This window comes from Triticum aestivum, chromosome 3D (assembly GCF_018294505.1).
Source record: "Triticum aestivum cultivar Chinese Spring chromosome 3D, IWGSC CS RefSeq v2.1, whole genome shotgun sequence".
Classification (NCBI taxonomy): domain Eukaryota; kingdom Viridiplantae; phylum Streptophyta; class Magnoliopsida; order Poales; family Poaceae; genus Triticum; species Triticum aestivum.
In genome coordinates this window covers 514,057,398-514,075,415 of record NC_057802.1, presented here as the reverse complement: position 1 = coordinate 514,075,415, position 18,018 = coordinate 514,057,398, and the positions used below count along the sequence as shown (strand labels likewise).

The 18,018-nt window shown below is 46.9% G+C and overlaps 2 protein-coding genes across 2 annotated transcripts; one reads left to right on the top strand and one right to left on the bottom strand.

Annotated features, from left to right (window-relative positions):
* Positions 1–10,655: 10,655 nt before the first annotated feature.
* Positions 10,656–14,036, top strand: LOC123075153 (uncharacterized). The gene is made up of 4 exons (XM_044497820.1): positions 10,656–11,067; positions 11,713–11,983; positions 12,089–12,309; positions 13,109–14,036. Exons 1-4 carry the CDS (start codon positions 10,702–10,704, stop codon positions 13,748–13,750), a joined length of 1,500 nt encoding a protein of 499 aa, XP_044353755.1. The 5' UTR covers positions 10,656–10,701; the 3' UTR covers positions 13,751–14,036.
* Positions 14,037–14,563: 527 nt separating this feature from the next.
* On the bottom strand, positions 14,564–16,600 carry LOC123075152 (F-box/FBD/LRR-repeat protein At1g13570). Its single transcript, XM_044497819.1, has 3 exons — positions 15,555–16,600; positions 15,315–15,458; positions 14,564–15,221 (listed from the first exon to the last, which is right to left on the bottom strand). The coding sequence occupies exons 1-3, from the start codon at positions 16,518–16,520 to the stop codon at positions 14,829–14,831; spliced, it is 1,503 nt and encodes a 500-aa protein (XP_044353754.1). The 5' UTR covers positions 16,521–16,600; the 3' UTR covers positions 14,564–14,828.
* Positions 16,601–18,018: the final 1,418 nt, after the last annotated feature.

The following is an 18,018-nucleotide window of genomic DNA, read 5'->3' as shown; positions in this document are numbered from 1 at the left end:
CTTCTTTCCGTTAATCCTATTCTGCTGCATAGCCTGTCTTTGCCACTACTGTTGTTACCTTTACCTGCAATCCTAAATGCTTAGTATAGGATGCTAGTTTTCCATCAGTGGCCCTACCTTCTTGTCCGTCTGCTGTGCTATACTATCGGGCCGTGATCACTCGGGAGGTGATCACGGGTATATACTATATACTTTACACATGATACATGTGGTGACTAAAGTCGGGTCGGCTCGTGGAGCACCCATGAGTGATTCACGGATTGGGGGCTGAAAGGACCTTTGTCCCGACGGCCCTCTGTGTGGGTCTTTGTGGCGGAGCGACAGGGCAGGTTGAGACTACCTAGGTGAGAGGTGGGCCTGGCTCTGTCGGCGTTCGCGGTTACTTCAAAATAACACGCTTAACGAGATCTTGGTATTTGATCTGAGTCTGGCCACTGGCCTATACGCACAAACCAACTACGCGGGAACAGTTATGGGCACTCGACATTGTGGTATCAGCCGAAGCCTTCGTGACGTCAGCGACTGAGTGGCGCGCGCCGGATTAGACTGGAACGCCTACTAGGCTAGGTCTGCTTCCAGCCGCGTTCGCAACGTGCAGGTGTGCAATGGGTGATGGGCCCAGACCCCTGCGCCATAGGATTTAGACCGGCGTGCTGACCTCTCTGTTGTGCCTAGGTAGGGCTGCGACGTGTTGATCTTCCGCGGCCGGGCATGACCCAGAAAAGTGTGTCCGGCTAAATGGGATCGAGCGTGTTGGGTTATGTGGTACACCCCTGCAGGGAAGTTTATCTATTCGAATAGCCGTGTCCCTCGGTAAAAGGACGACCCGAAGTTGGACCTTGACCTTATGACAACTAGAACCGGATACTTAATAAAACACACCCTTCCAAGTGCCAGATATAACCCGGTGATCACTCTTTAACAGGGCGACGAGGAGGGGATCGCCGGGTAGGATTATGCTATGCAATGCTACTTGGTGAACTTACCATCTACTCTCTTCTACATGCTGCAAGATGGAGGTGGCCAGAAGCGTAGTCTTCGACAGGATTAGCTATCCCCCTCTTATCCTGGCATTCTGCAGTTCAGTCCACTGATATGGCCCTTTACACGTATACCCATGCATATGTAGTGTAGCTCCTTGCTTGTGAGTACTTTGGATGAGTACTCACAGTTGCTTTTTTCTCCCTTTTCCCTCTTTCCTTTCTTTCTGGTTGTCGCAACCAGATGCTGGAGCCCAGGAGCCAGACGCCACCATCGACGACGACTCCTACTACACCGGAGGTGCCTACTACTACGTGCAGGCCGCTGACGACGACCAATAGTAGTTTAGGAGGATCCCAGGCAGGAGGCATGCGCCTCTTTCGATCTGTATCCCAGTTTGTTCTAGCCATCTTATGGCAACTTGTTTAACTTATGTCTGTACTCAGATATTGTTGCTTCCGCTGACTCGTCTATGATCGAGCACTTGTATTCGAGCCCTCGAGGCCCCTCGCTTGTATTATGATGCTTGTATGACTTATTTTATTTTTAGAGTTGTGTTGTGATATCTTCCCGTGAGTCCCTGATCTTGATCGTACACGTTTGCGTGTATGATTAGTGTACGATTGAATCGGGGCGTCACAGATGCATTGTCCCAAATCCTTGGCAGTTGATAGCAGCTTGAACTACGTCGGTATTTCCCCTAAGAGGAAGGGATGATGCAGCACAACTACGGTAGGTATGTCCCTCAGTGATGAGACCAAGGTTATCTAACCAGTAGGAGAACCACGCAACACCACGTAAACAGCTCCTGCACACAAAGAACAAATACTTGCAACCCGACGTAAGAGAGGGGTTATCAATCCCTCACGGGTAAAAAGATAGGTAAAATTGTAGTAGATTGGATAAATAGATCTCGTGGGAACGTGAGATAAAATAAATAAATAAATATTGCAGCAAGGTATTTTTGGGTTTTGGGATTAATAGATCTGAAAATAAAAGCAAAAAAAATAGATACTCACAACCCGACGTATTAAAGGGGTTGTCAATCCCTTTTGAGTAACGGCGCCAGAAATTGGCAAGTAGATGAGATAAAAATTGTAGTAGATTGATAAATGCAAATAAAAGCAAATAAAATTCAGCGAGGTATTTTTGGGTTTTTGGATTAATAATCTGAAAATAAAAGCAAATAAAAATAGATCGCAAAGGCAAATATAATAAAGAAGAGACCCGGGGGCCGTAGGTTTCACTAGTGGCTTCTCTCAAAAAAATAGCAAATGGTGGGTGAACAAATTACTGTAGGGCAATTGATAGAACTTCAAATAATCATGACGATATCCAGGCAATGATCATTATATAGGCATCACGTCCAAGATTAGTAGACCAACTCCTGCCTGCATCTACTACTATTACTCCACACATCGACCACTATCCAGCATGCATCTAGTGTATTAAGTCCAGAATGGAGTAATGCAATAAGAACGATGACATGATGTAGACAAGATCTAATTATGTAGAACTAGACCCCATCTTGTTATCCTTAATAGCAACGATACATACGTGTCGGTTCCCCTTCTGTCACTGGGATCAAGCACCGTAAGATCGAACCCATCACAAAGCACCTCTTCCCATTGCAAGATAAATAGATCAAGTTGGCCAAACAAAACCGAAATATCGGAGAAGAAATACGAGGCTATAAGCAATCATGCATATAAGAGATCAAAAGCCTCAAATAACTTTCATGGATAAAAACATAGATCTGATCATAAACTCAAAGTTCATTGGATCCCAACAAACACACCACAAAAAGAGTTACATCATATGGATCTCCAAGAGACCATTGTATTGAGAATCAAACGAGAGAGAGAGGAAGCCATCTAGCTACTAACTAGGGACCCGAAGGTCTACAAAAGACTACCCATGCATCATCGGAGAAGCACCAATGAGGATGATGAACCCCTCCGTGATGGTGTCTAGATTGGATCTGGTGTTTCTCGAACTTGCGGCGGCTGGAATTGATTTTCGTCGCCTCCCCAAGGGTTTCTGGAATATTGGGGTATTTATAGAGCAAAGAGGCGGTGCGGGAGGCCACCGAGGTGGGCACAAACCACCTGGGCGCGTCTGGGGGCCCAGGCGTGCCCTGGTGGGTTGTGCCCCCCTCATGGCACCGCCCAGATGCTTCTCCGGCCCATTGGGTGTCTTCTGGTCCATAAAAAATCCACAAAATTTTTTGTTGTGTTTGGACTCCATTCGGTATTGATTTCCTGCGATGTAAAAAACAAGCAAAAAAACAACGACTGGCACTTGGCACTATGTCAATAGGTTAGTACCAAAATGATACAAAATGATTATAAAATGAATATAAAACATCCAAGTATGATAATATAACAGCATGGAACAATCAAAAATTATAGATACGTTGGAGACGTATCAGCAGTCACCATGGCCTAATCAGAGGCCTTAGCATGGGCAAGTTTCATTCCAACGGCAAGGACCGAGACAAGCTTGATGAGTGGTTCTGATCCCCCGCCCTAGATCAGCTCAAGGAGCTCAGTTTTAATGATGGGCATACGCTCGCTGCCAACGTTCCCGCTCCACTTCGCGCCCATGTTGCGCCTCGCCAAGTTCATGAACTGCCATTCCTCCCCCATGTTGCGCCCATGCTGCACATCTTAGGCATGTGCATGGTCTGGGCAACAGACCCAGGGTTTGTTTCACCGACAACAGGTATGACTATCTTGATTCTGTCATAAAATTGTCATGGATGTACATGCATGACAGAAAACGTGACCTACTGTGACAAACACATATCATCACGGAAGTGGTTTTTTTGTAGTGTTTGTTGCAAAGAATGGGTCCTTTCTAGAGAAGGAGTTTGTCTCAAAAGAAGTGAGTGGGAGGAAAGTAGAACTTGATTAGGTAATTGTACCTTCTCTTGAATTGGAAAGTACCAGATCAGAGAAAACAGTTACCCAGATGCCTACACCAACTGGAGAGGAAGGTAATGATAATGATCATGAAACTTCGGATCAAGTTACTACTGGACCTCGTAGGTCGAACAGAGCATGTTCCGCACCAGAGTGGTATGGTAATCCTGTCCTGGAGGTCATGTTAACCATGGCGAACCTACGACCTATGAAGAAGCTATGATGAGCCCAGATTCCGATAAATGGCTTGAGGCCATGAAATCTGAGATAGGATCCATGTATGAGAACTAAGTATGGACTTTGGTGGACTTGCCCAATGATAGGAAAGCCATTGAGAATAAATGGATCTTCAAGAAGAAGACGGACGCTGATGGTAATGTCACTATCTACAAAGCTCGACTTGTCGCGAAAGGTTTTCGACAAGTTCAAGGGGTTGACTACGATGAGACTTTCTCATCCGTAGCGATGCTTAAGTCTATCTGAATCGTGTTAGCAATTGTCGCAATTTATAATTATGAAATCCGGAAAATGGACGTCAAAACTACATTCCTTAATGGATTTCTTAAAGAAGAGTTGTATATGATGCAACCAGAAGGTTTTGTCGATCCTAAAGGTGCTAACAAAGTGTGCAAGCTCCAACGATCCATCTATGGACTGGTGCAAGCATCTCGGAGTTGGAATATACGCTTTCATGAGGTGATCAAAGCATATGGTTTTATAAAGACTTACAGTGAAGTCTGTAAAGAAAGTGAGTGGGAGCTATGTAGCATTTCTGATATTATATGTGGATGGCATATTGTTGATTGGAAATGATATGGAATTTCTGGTAGCATAAAAGGATACTTGAATAAGAATTTTTCAATGAAAGACCTCGGTGAAGCTACTTATATATTGGGCATCAAGATCTATAGGGATAGATCAAGACGCTTAATAGGACTTTCACAAAGCACATACCTTGACAAAGTTTTGAAGAAGTTCAAATGGATCAGTCAAAGAAAAGGTTCTTGCCTGTGTTACAAGGTGTGAAATTGAGTCAGACTCAAAGCCCGACCACTTCAGAAGGTAGAGAGAAAATGAAAGTCATTCCCTATGCCTCAGCCATAGGTTCTATCATGTATGCTATGCTGTGTACCAGACCTAATGTGTGCCTTGCCATAAGTTTGGCAGGGAGGTACCAAAGTAATCCAGGAGTGGATCACTGGACAGCGATCAAGAACATCCTAAAGTACCTGAAAAGGACCAAGGATATGTTTCTCGTTTATGGAGGTGACGAAGAGCTCATCGTAAATGGTTACGTCGATGCTAGCTTCGACGCTGATCCAGATGACTCTAAGTCACAAGCCGGATACATATTTATATTGAATGGTGGAGCTGTCAGTTGGTGCAGTTCCATGCAAAGCGTCGTGGCGGGATCTACGTGTGAAGTGGAGTACATGGCTGCTTCGGAAGCAGCACATGAAGGAGTCTGGATGAAGGAGTTCATATTCGATCTGGGTGTAATACCCAGTGCATCAGGTCCAATGAAAATCTTTTGTGTGAACACTAGAGCAATTGCCTTAGCAAAGGAATCCAGGTTTAACAATAGAACCAAACACATCAAGAGATGCTTCAACTCCATTCGTGAAAATGTCAAGGATGGAGACATAGAAGTTTGCAAAATACATACGGATCTGAATGTAGCAGACTCATTCACTAAGCCTCTTCCACGAGCAAAACATGATCAGCACCAAGACTCCATGGGTGTTAGATTAATTACAATGTAATCTAGATTATTGACTCTAGTGCAAGTGGGAGACTGATGGAAATATGCCCTAGAGGCAATAATAAAGTTGTTGTTATTATATTTACTTATTCATGATAAAGGTTTATTATTCATGCTAGAATTGTATTGATCGGAAACTTAAATACATGTGTGGATACATAAACAAATACTGTGTCCCTAGTAAGCCTCAACTAGACTAGCTCATTGATCAAAGATGGTTAAGGTTTCCTCCGTCTAGTATCTCCGCAGTGCACGGCGAAGCCCTGCGGGAACAAGTTCACCATCACCGTCATCACGCCGCCGTGCTGGCGGAACTCATCTACTACTTCGCCCGTCTTGATGGATCAAGAAGGCAAGAACGTCATCAAGCTGAACGTGTGCTGAACGCGGAGGTGACGTATGTTCGGTAGTTGATCGGTTGGATCACGAAGAAGTTTGACTATCAACCACGTTAATAAACGCTTCTGCTTATGGTCTATGAGGGTACGTAGACACACTCTCCCCTCTCGTAGCTATGCACCTCCATGGATAAATCTTGCGTGTGCGTAGAAATTTTTTGTTTTCCATGCAACGTTCCCCAACAGAGCTCTGCCATGGCTATTGCAAAAGCTTGGATGCGTTGTCCCAGATCCTTGGCAGTCACCATGGCCCAATCAGAGGCCTCAGCATGGCCAAGTTCTGTTCCAAAGGCAAGGACCGAGCCAAGCTTGACGAGTGGTTCCGATCTCCCGCCCTATATCAGCTCGAGGAGCTCAGTTTTAATGATGGGCATATGCGCTTGCTGCCAATGTCCGTGCTCCGCTTCGTGCCCATGCTGCGCCTCGCTAAGTTCATGAACTACCATTCCTCCCCCTTAATGACGCGCCTGCTCTTTTTCTACCACGACTGAAGCACCTCGAGCTCGTGCCGTCTGCATCCCAAAGGATGGCATGGAGCGCCTGCTCTGTGGCTGTACTACACTTGAGTACCTTCATCTTTACGCGATCAATGGGTTCAGTAGCTTCCACATCACCTCCATGACTGTACGAACTATTTATGTGTGTTGCTGGTGCTGCAACAAGAGATCACAAAAGGTGTACCACAATATGGTCATTGAGGACACACCTTCACTTGAGAGATTACTTGTAGTTGATCAAGAAGGTCCAACAAGAATCAATTTCATTTATGTGCGGAAATTGACAGTGGTGGGCTACTCGTGTGTCAAATACTCTGAACTTGTTATTGGATCCACACCCATTTAGGTACAACACAGTCGCCTTCTACCTCTCCTTCTTGAAACTAACATTATTTCTAATTTTAAAGATGTGTGTTTGTCTGTCATCCAGAAAATGATTCTGACAAGCTTGACCCCGAATCTGCGCACGGTGAAGGTCTTGGCACTAGAATCTATCGGCCCCAACCTGGACCAAGTTGTCGGTTTCCTAAGATGCTTTCCATGCCTGGAGAAGCTATATATCAAGGTGATGTTCCTTTCCTGTTAAATGTTAGCCATACGGGAGTTCAATTTTTGGCACCTTTTCCCAAGTTTACAATGACAATGTACTACAATTTTTGAAGGAATTTTGGAGGATTTCAGTACATATATGTTTTCCCCCCATATTGGTTGCTTGATTCATATGGTTACAATACATAAGCATATCTCCTTTGGATTCATCTGTACTAGTTTTCTTAGGGAATTTTTCATCCACTCCAACCTCTTGTGAAGAAAGGCTACATTTTCTAGATTTTAGTCAAATGCCCATGTTAATCATGTCGGATCGAAGATGGCACGTTAGTGCATTTTACAAATCCTGCAAACCAAATAGTCCTGTAGTAGTGTTCAAAATTGCATGTATGCACTAACATGCTTTCTTCTTTTGCAGATAATAATAGGCCCGGTGGTGGATAATGTGATACAATATAACAATCATATCGAATGCCTAGATCTGCATCTCTCAGAAATTACTTTGAACTCCTACCGAGGGACCTTACCGGATATTATATTCGCCAGGTTCTTTGTTGTCAGAGCAAGGTGCTGAAGGGTTCTTCGCAAAAATGAATGGTTTGTTGATCAGCGTCGGCGGCTGCGGCGGAATGGAAAAGGCTCCAAAAAAGTTGAGTTTCATTTTGGAACTTCAAATGACAAAGTAATCGGAAGTCATCGTGTCAACCCCATACATGACTTGTCGCTGGCTGATCCCTTTGCATAAATGATGAGGTTTCGAAACCAGCCTTACTAGTGGTAATATTAGTTTGAACCTCTCCTATATACATGTTTAGCTGATCAGTGCAGGCGTTTGCAGGTGAATGAGCTGAATTTAATTTCTAATATCAGTTTGAACCTTGTAATCTTCGAATTTGAGCCATGTAACTCTGGAATTTGAACCTTGTAATATTTCGGGCTTTTGTGGTACAATCATTGAAATGGCATCGTATGAGACTCGTATATTGGTGGTACTATTTTGACCTTAATATGCAATGGACTTAGATTTTATTAACCATTCCCTTGTCGATCTCATAGCACACGATCTGTATAGCTAACTCGACCGCAATCTTCGACATTATTGCACACTGTTGGTTTCTTCAACCGTGTGCCCTATAGAGCGCAAAATTAATTATCGCACTCGAGTGTCCATCATCACCCTTATGTTTAACTTTGACCTCATCACCCACGGGTAAACTTATGATCGAAGTCATTCCATGCACTTCGTTTTTGCAAAGCTTTTTGCCAATAAACGCCCACGATTTGCCCCTCTTCTAGCCGACGCGTGCCAAAACTAGGCGGGCGCGAACAAGCTCACCAACGATACATTTGGCGCCTCTTTGAGCCCACGCGTGGTCAAACAAAATTCGTGTGGGGTGCTCAAGCGTGCACTAGAATCCTCCACTATGAACGCGGTGACAAGACGTGGTGATTATAGGCCGGCCGACACCCACTTATTACCGCGGCCATTTAACCCTTGTATCTCTTCAACCTTTCGATCGCACTCCAGTATTGCAAGAAGCACACCCACCACGACAAATTCTTAGAGGGTATCCTGCGCGGCTCCAATGGCGCTCTGAGCGGCTGCCCCCAACGAGCAGCAGTTCACCATGCATGTCATGGTGGACACCCACAGAAGGTTCACGGAGCTCTCGATGGTGTACACCAATAACCCGGTCTGGGTGGAGCACTCCATCCACATCATGGAGCTGTTGCTTGCCGAGAAGAAGTACAAAGTGGTCGGGTTCGACCTCGAGTACACCCGTGCTCGAGCCGGGTCACATCCCAAGGTCGTTGTCGCCAAGATGTGTGTGCGCAATCATGTCCACGTCTACCACTACTACCTGGCCACAAGGCCTTGCGAGCGTTTCACCAGGTTTGTCAACAACCCCCACTACATGTTCGCTATGGTGGACATCACCAAAGATGTAAAGGTGCTCAAGAATTCGGGCATCGCCTGCCAGAATCTTGTCGACATCCAGGGCCAATACAAGATCCGGGACAACAAGAATCATGAGAAGGACTCACTGGTTCACCTCCCTGAGGCCATCATCGACCCCTACTACAGAGATATGAAGGATTTCTGCAACAAGGAAAAGCGTGCCTGGAACTCGGCCTGGATGGAGAAGCTCGACAAAGCTCACGTCATGTACGCGGCCAAGGATGCGTACGCGAGCTACGAGATGTACAGGCGGATCGTTGACATGAGGAAGTGCCTCCTTCCCCAAAACGGCCAGGGCTCCAGCTGGAAGCAGAGCAATGACAAGCGTCGTCACAGCAAGATGCAGATAATTAGATGCTCATTTTTCCTAGTTTAGTATGCATGTAATTGCTTACTTGGGTGTGTGGAAATGTTATGTGTGTAGTCACTTATGTAATTATATGCTTAATTTGGTTATGCAATGTTGTTCTTATAAGTATATATGTTGATGTTCTGTAGACAGAGCAAATCACATCCACACGGAATAAACAATGGAACCCGTCGGTGATGATTTCATCAATCACCCACAATTGTATACCAACAATCGTTTGCTCACAACACATACGGCTTGTTAACAGGAATCGTCTGTGTTGTTATCGGTCTTCCCACACATTTCTGATTACTGACATGTTTGCCGCGTATCACACACATCTTGCAAGTTGAACCGTTTCTGTTGTGTTGGCTAATCGCAAATAGTTCATCCGAGTGAACTGTATGTCGTATATCGCACACACCTTGATCTGGCTAACTGTTTCTGTTGTGTTGCCTAATCACAAATAGTTCATCCAAGTGAACTGTATGATGTATATCGCACACACCTTCACCTGCCTAACCGTTTTTGTTATGCTCATCGCAAACAGTTCAATCGAGTGAACTGTATGCCACCCATCGCACACGTAACTACAATCTAAACCGTGTTTGATGTCTCTGCCATCGCAAACGTTTTGCATATTTTTTGACGGTTTTCTTACACCACTGTTTGCGATTAATGCATCGCACATAGTTTCATTGAAGGGTTTCTGATTGTAGTGTCGCGTTAGCAGCATCCTGCAGTAGTGGTCGCTCCCTTCCTGTAGGCGTTGTTGTTGAAGAACCTCGTTGTCCGTATGGTGTCATGATATGGTTGGTGCATATATGGGCATTTTTATAGTTTTTTGATCGCTGATCTGATTGCTTTGGGGTTATTTTCTTTTTTATCGAATACACTTAACTTTGGTCTTATATGACTTTGCTATTGCCGACGTTTTTTGTATGTGCGTGCGTTCATGTTGATTGTGTGCATCCTAACTATGCAGAGGCCGGATGTGTGCTCATTGTGTTTGTATACTCTTGATGCTCCATTTTAATCCAATAAAATCCATACTTTGTCAGAAAAATGCTATCCATCAAGGTTTATTTAGGAGTTCTAGCCTGAGAAAAGAAAAAAGAAAAAGAAAAGAAGAAGCCTGGATTCCCAAGTGAACTGCACACGGCCCACACACGGCCCACTTGGTGAAGAAGGGCTTCACACTTGTCTCCACTTTCTTCCAAAAGAAGAGGGTTTTAGTCAGCGCCGCCGCAACTCGATCGAAGCCACTGGATAGCAAGAACCATGGGGAAGGTAGGTCGGAAAGTGGCGGCGAGGGCGGCGGAGGGGAAAGCTAGTACGATGGCGGAAGAGGAGGGGCTGGTGGTGCTGCGGAGCCAGGACGGCATGGATTTCCTGGTTCCCGCAGAGGAGGCGAGGCTGTCCATGTTCGTACATCGCAGGATCGAGCTCGACCGCGACAACCACATGGTCCCCGCCGACGGCGACGAGACCAAGTACACCCCCATCTTGCTCCGCTCCATCCGAGGCGACGTCCTATCCAAGGTTTTGGAGTACTGCAGGAAGCATGCCTCCGGCGACGACGACCCCGCCTGGGATGCCAACTTCGCTAGTCTCCTCGACCAAGAGACTCTCTGCGACCTCATCCTGGTGAGCAATCCCCTCCTCCCCTCCTCTAGTAGTCTAGTCAGTGACCTCGCCCACTTTACTTTAGGTTCTGCTCGTTTGTGGATTTCAGTCTGACCAGAAAAACTTGTTTGTTGAAGGATAATGGGTCCTTGATTAATCCAAGTTGTGAATCAGCAACTGGAGTTCATTAAGGAGTGATATCATCGTTGTAGCACAATTAGTCGAATGATTGCTCATGGAGTTCATTAAACCAAGTTGTGATTCAGCATTCAGCAAGTTATGTTCTTTAACACCATATATAATTGCTAATGCACATATGTAGTCAGTTATGTATTTTGTTGGAAACAGCAATTAGTTAACAGTTGGACAATGACACACCTGTGCGGTCCACCTCCAACAAAACCAATTCTTACTCTCGGGAGCCTTTCCATAGCCCTGCATTGACAACTAAAATAATTAAAGCATTAACAACATGCCAAAATGGCGCGTAGCAAGCAATTGATCTTCATGTAAGTGGGTGTATGAAAGGTTCAAGTGCGGCCAGCATGAAATGCTTACTTTGCTACAAGAAACAGACCAAGACAACTACAAACCTCTAGTTTGCCACCATCATTTGTGGTTACTCACGTTTGTTTGTTGGTTTAACGTATAATTTACTGCTTACAGGCTGCACACTCCCTCTGCAACCCAGGGTTGCTTGCTCTGACCTGCCAGGCTGTTGCCAATATGGTCAAGGGGAAGTCTGTTGATGAGACCTATAAGCTCTTCAACTTGGGTCAGGGCCGGGCGCTCACACGGGAGCAAAATGCCTTGAAGGCCCGTCACGTAGTTCGCTGCCAGGAGTTTACTGCATACGACCCCAAGCGGCGTGATCTCATCTGTACCCGCCTCTCCCACGACTATTACAACATAGCCTTCTTTGACCATGACCAAGAGTGTGAGTATATCCAACCGATCATGCACCCTGTTCATTTGTTCATCGCATGCATTGCCTTTTCTTTAAAGCAAAACCGTAGTGGTTGAACTTGATTTGTATTTCCAGCTAGGATTGCCCGTGGGCCGCCACTTGGCAGTATTGCAGGGTCTATCTTGGATTGGGGCGTACGATCTTCGCTCAACATCATTTTGCTGAAGGTATCGGAATCTGAGGTGGGGTATCCTTTCAGTGTGTTTGGGACCGTGATTGCAAGGGATGAGGTGGACTACAAGTGTCTCTATCTGTTCAGGCGTGAAAAGAAAGACGCCCAAATCATCAAATCGATGGTCTGCATCCTTGTCTCTCTAATTGAATTGCATTATAGCATTATTTGATCACTGTTACAATGTTCACATGCTCCTGTTACCTATTCCAGTTCGAATGCCTTTTTTTTTGCGAGGTCCAGTTCGAATGCATTACAAACTTAGACACTGACAGCTGTATAGATAATGATCGTCACTGCTACATAGATAATGGGAGTTACTATTAGAATTTTTTGTTTGATAGTGCAAAGTTGCAAGAAGAAACATAAAGCTGAAGTAGGGCATAAAATTTAATGTTATATTTGGAATTTAAAATCCTGGTAATTTGTGTATATATTATGATGGAATTTTGGTCACAAAAGATGAAGTTGGGAATCTTGACTGGAGCAACAGCCTTTCGTTAGATGATATGTACTCGCTACCGCATCGAAAAGCCAGCGTTTCCCATGTAAACTGACATTTTTCGTAAATCAAAATTGCTCCTTAAGATGAAGCTGCTTCTCAGTAAAATTTCATAAAGATTCAAGAGTGTGCATACCCAGAAATTGGACCGGACCATTCTGTAACTTTGGTTCCTTGATGATGTCAACTCTGTAAATGGTTTAGTATCCTTTGCCATCCTTTATCTTGTGATGGATATAAAATGTACAGCGAGAACGTCGAATACCATGACACCATGTGATGCACTTGCCCTCTGAATTCGTTCTCACTCTGCACTACTTTTCACTAGAGCGTAGAAACAGAAATTATGCCCTCTTAGTTTGAGACAAAAGTATGCAGGGACATAACCTGACATGATTCTATTTCCTAAACCCTTGTGCAGGATGATATGTTGATTTTGACAGATCCACCTCGAGGGTTGGTTTTGCTAGATGAAGTTTTCTTTGAGATTGATTTAAAGATCGAGCGCGATGGAGGTGCAACTATGGATTTCAGCAAAGGTGTGATATCTCTTATTAGGGCCCGCCTCCCTGTGGATAGGCAGACCATGACAGTCAACCTATGCAGCTGGCTAAGCAGTGTGGATGTGCTTTGTGAACATGTTGAGCAACCGGTGGAAGCTACAGTTGGGATTACTAGCTTGAAGGGGCCCTGCAATCTGGGTGGAGTATGTGTTTGGGCTGATGGGAATTATGAGGAGCGCATTATACTCTACAGTAGCGATTCATGCCTCGCTGTTGGCGGCCCTGTGCCCTTGGCACGCCGTGTGGTGGCCGTCCCGATGGGTAAGAAGTTGGTAATCCGTCTTAGAGGTCTTACAGATGAATCTGACTATGTCGCTGGTCTTACCAAGGAAGGTGAGGAGGGCGAGGATGTTGTTATCACTATGGGGCCTTCCGATGAAGGTAGTTGTGTTTGCAGCATGGGATGGGGTGAAGTGCAGGTGCAAGTCGCCTGGACTGGTATCCTGAAGAGAGAGGAATACAAGATGGATGTTGTTGGAGATGTGAGTCTGTTGCGGTAAGGATGGCGGGTGTGTAACATAACCGGGATAGTTCGTGAAGTAACCTGGCTATTTATTTAGCTCTAAATTGATGTTGAACAAATTCTTGCTGTGTCTTTTACCTGTGCTGTTGAAGATCTGATGTTGGGCGCTGCTAATTTGCATCCAGCTGCTTGTTATTAAATCCACTTCTCCTGGATGCCTTTTGCATGCATTTTGGAATGTTGGAAACCCTAATGTGATATGGAACATAATACAGTGTTAAAGGCATGTGTTTTGGAATGCTCTGTCGCCGATTTGATGATATGGTCTGACCATGAATGTTTGCACTCTTATATTTTGCTTCTCCATAATTTGTTTGTTTTTCTTTTACATGGATGGATGTTGTTAAGAACACTCTCAAAGCGCAGTCTAGCTACAACACCCGAAACATTGCTATTCACAGAGTCTGAAAACCCGCAATGCATGCCACAAACTTCATCGATTTCATCATTTTTAAGGCCCTGTTGATGTCTAGTTAATTTTTTTTATAGAAGGAGCCCACCCTGGTGAGATCGCGGAAATTCGTTCCCGACGGGAGTCGAACCCCGGTCTGCAAGGATGCGACCTTGTCACTAGGCTGCGTCATGTTTTCTCATCTCAAATCACTATCACCATATTCATGTTTAGATAGCTTGGCTTACTTACGGTTGCAGTTTTACAATGTAAACACATTAATGGAGCAGCTATATCCCCAAAAAAGAAAACGCCTTACATCATCGTACCAAGCTATTCTTGTTTTGTTTTCCGGGGCATTGTAATTTGTAACCTCTGAGATCAATGGAAGAAAGAACAAGATTCACATTACTTTCCACAAAGCAATTTTTGGAAGGGTGAGACAGCACTAACATCATCCAAGCAATAATCAGACCATTTGTACCAAATAAACATGGAGAAACTGCCTTGTGCATAGGCAAGGGAAATAGTAACTTAAACACAACCCTGCTGTCACGTTTCCAAGCTAACGATCCCAAACGGTACTTACTGCCTTTCCTGTACACACTAGTACAAGAGATCATGAAGAACCACCATCGAAACTAACATCGGCCGGTGAAGGAAACTAACATCGGCCGGTGAAGGCAAGAGGGTCGCTCAGAGAAAAGTTTGATCCTCTTTTGAAGTTGAGTATCTTGAGGCCTTCGCCTTCAGCAAGTGCGCTCTGGACAAGCCGCAGAGAACAGCACTTACTGGCCCATGACACGTCGAACAGAGGGTCCACCTTGGAACGCGCCTCAGCCAGCGAGGCGAAGGTTCCTTTGCGATACACGACCACCAGCTTTGTCAGCATTTGTGCACTCTCCAGGATGAACTTGAGGAAGCAAAGCTCGCACTGGTCTCCTCGGAAGTTGTGGAAGATGATCAGATTAACGCTTGAGCAGATGCTCGCGATGGTGCCAGACTCCTTCCAGAACTTGAGGTTGATCTTGCTACTGCTCTCAATAGTTTCCTTGGACTGTAGTAAATTGTTGGTCAAACCATGCAAACTTGAGATAGAGTTCAATCGGTAAGCAGCAGCAATAGTATTACTATAATGAGGGCGGCTCACCTCGATGTGCAGCCTCTCAACCTTTGGAAAACATCTGAGGAAGCAAGGCAGCATCTTGGCTTCATTGCGGACACCAAAACGCACTTTCAAGCCAAGGATCTTCACGGTTGGTAGCATGGTGAAAGGACTAGGCTTTGCCGAAGGCTGCAATTGCATCATTGTACCCAATTGTTTCACAACACATTCATTCACATCAATATACCACTAAACAAAACGGAAGCTTGAGGGCAGTGACTGGACCTTGATGGTGGTGTCGCCGACCTGCAGAGTGTGGAATTCCGGCTCCAAGTAGCCGATCAATCCCAGTGCCTGGACACGGCCAATCTTGATCGTCTTGCGCGGCGAGCCTCCTTTGCAGGTGGACGCTACCCAGACGATGAGGCGCTGCAGTTGTGGGGCTTCCTCCACGGTGATGTCCAAATCGGAGGTGGCAACGACGTACACACACCGAATGCTTCTGCTGTTGATGGTGAGGCGATCCATGAGCATGTTTCCCTGGAGGCAGAGGGTCTCCAGCACGGGGCTCCTGGCGAGGATGGAGTCCAGGTGGCGGCTCTCGATGACGACGGTGCAGAGCCCGAGCTCGCGAAGGTTGGGGAAGTAGGCGGTGCGGGGGATGTCGGGGAACTTCCAGAGTGCAAGGTAGAGACGGGTGAGTGTGTCAATGCCGAAGATGGCGGCGGGGAGCCGGAGGACGACCGGCGGCGGGCGGTTGGCGAGGACGAGCTCCTGGGTGCCCTTGGCGGCGAGGAGCCCCAGCCAGCGCGCGAGCGGGCCCTGGTACTCCTCCAAGTGGCTGACGGTGAGGTGGATGCAGCGGAAGGGGCCTGGGTGCGCGGCGAGGATGAGGGACACGACGGAGGGGACGCGGCGTGCGTCGGCGCGCGTGACGGCGGGGATGAGGTCGGGGAGGAGGTGGGCGTCGGCGAGGACGAGCGGGGCGGAGCGCCAGACCCCGCGCCAGCGGCTGGAGAGGGCGGCGGTGCGCGCGGCGTCCTTGACGGGGAGGCGAGAGACGATGTTGCGGAGGAGCGCGTCGGGCAGGCGGCTGATGTGGTCGTCGTGGGGGAGGAGGAGGGCGGAGAGGCGAGCGGCGGCGGAGACGGGCGGGTCGGGGAGGGCGCTGTGGGCGAAGGAGAGCAGGCGGGAGAAGAGCACCGATTCACTCTCGCGGCGCCGGAGCTCGGCCGCCATCGCCGGGTTCATGGCCGCCGCCGGTGGGCACGAGGGTTTCGAGCGGAGCGCGCGCGCGTGTGTGGACTGTGGAGTGAGGATGGAATGGATTCTTCCTACCTAGGGTTAGAGTGGTTAGGTGGGCCGAAATGCTCGTGGCCCGCCAATCCTTTCTTTTTAATCTGTATTTTATTTGGTTTTATTTGTGTTTTCCAATCCAAAGTTTGTGAAACATTGCCAACGACTTTTCGCAAATGAACATCCACAGTGCCCCTGCATTAGATTTTACATCACACTCCAGTTTAAAAGAAAGTTGGCATGCCCGCATGGCGCGGTTCCGCCATGCCCAAGAGTGGAAGACTTCTGCTTGTGCAAGCTGTTCTTTGTGCCATTCTCATTCACGCAATGATAGCTCTGCACCTGCCGGCTAAGACAATTACAGCGATGAACAAAATTATCAGAGGTTTCCTCTGGTGTGGAAAAGCGGAGGCTAACGGAGGACAGTGCTCGGTCGCGTGGGATATTGTGTGCACGCCCAAATGGGCAGGTGGTTTGGGAGTTCCAAACTTGAGATGGCTGAATATAGCCATGCAGGCTAGGTGGCCTTGGCTGCGCCGAGCTGATGCCTTGAGGCCCTGAAACGAGTTCGACATCCCTGTTCCGACTGAATCTCTACAACTCTTTCGCTCGGGTGCACACTCAACTCTAGGGGACGGCTCTAGTACCTTCTTCTGGGAGGACCGCTGGCTGGACGGGTCTAGGATACAGGATCTCGCCCCGAAGGTGTGTGCTAAGGTGCCGCCTCGGAAGCGTACCAGTCTGTCTGTGCGTATGGCTATCCAGGAGGGCTCATGGCCTTTGGATATTAACCCAAATCTCGACTTGGATGAGCTGCGCGAGTACGTGAACCTCTGGCATCGGGTGGCCATCATTCAACTGCAGCCCGACTCACCAGACAGACTCTCTTGGGCTTGGGAGAGCAATGGAGCTTTCTCTGTTAGATCGGCTTATGCGGCCAAGTTCGTAGGAAGGATGGTCAGTCCAACAGCGGATTTTACTTGGAGGTCGAGGGCACCACAACGATGTCGCTTTTTCTCCTGGTTGGCTTTGCGGAACAGATGTTGGACCTCTGACGGGCTGGCTCGGAGAGGCTACCGCACCAGGATTCATGTCCGTTCTGCAATCAAAGTGAAGAGACTATCAATCATATCTTGTTGGGGTGTGTTTTTGCTAGGTCGGTGTGGCACGAGGTTTGCACGGCCCTTGGTAGGCCGGAGTGGGTGCCCACCACGGTCGACACCTTGGTGACTTGGTGTCAGAACAAGTACACCATGGATGGGCGGTTACGAGACCACCGCACGATCTTAGTGCTCGTCCTTTGGGAGCTATGGAAGCATAGGAATGGTATTGTGTTTGATGGCGAGTCGCCCTCAATTACACGCATCGGAGCCAGGATCTTGGAGGAGGACAGGACGTGGGCTACAGCCGGTCTTCTTAAAGGAGATATGGGTGAATTCTTTGGTAGTTTGTC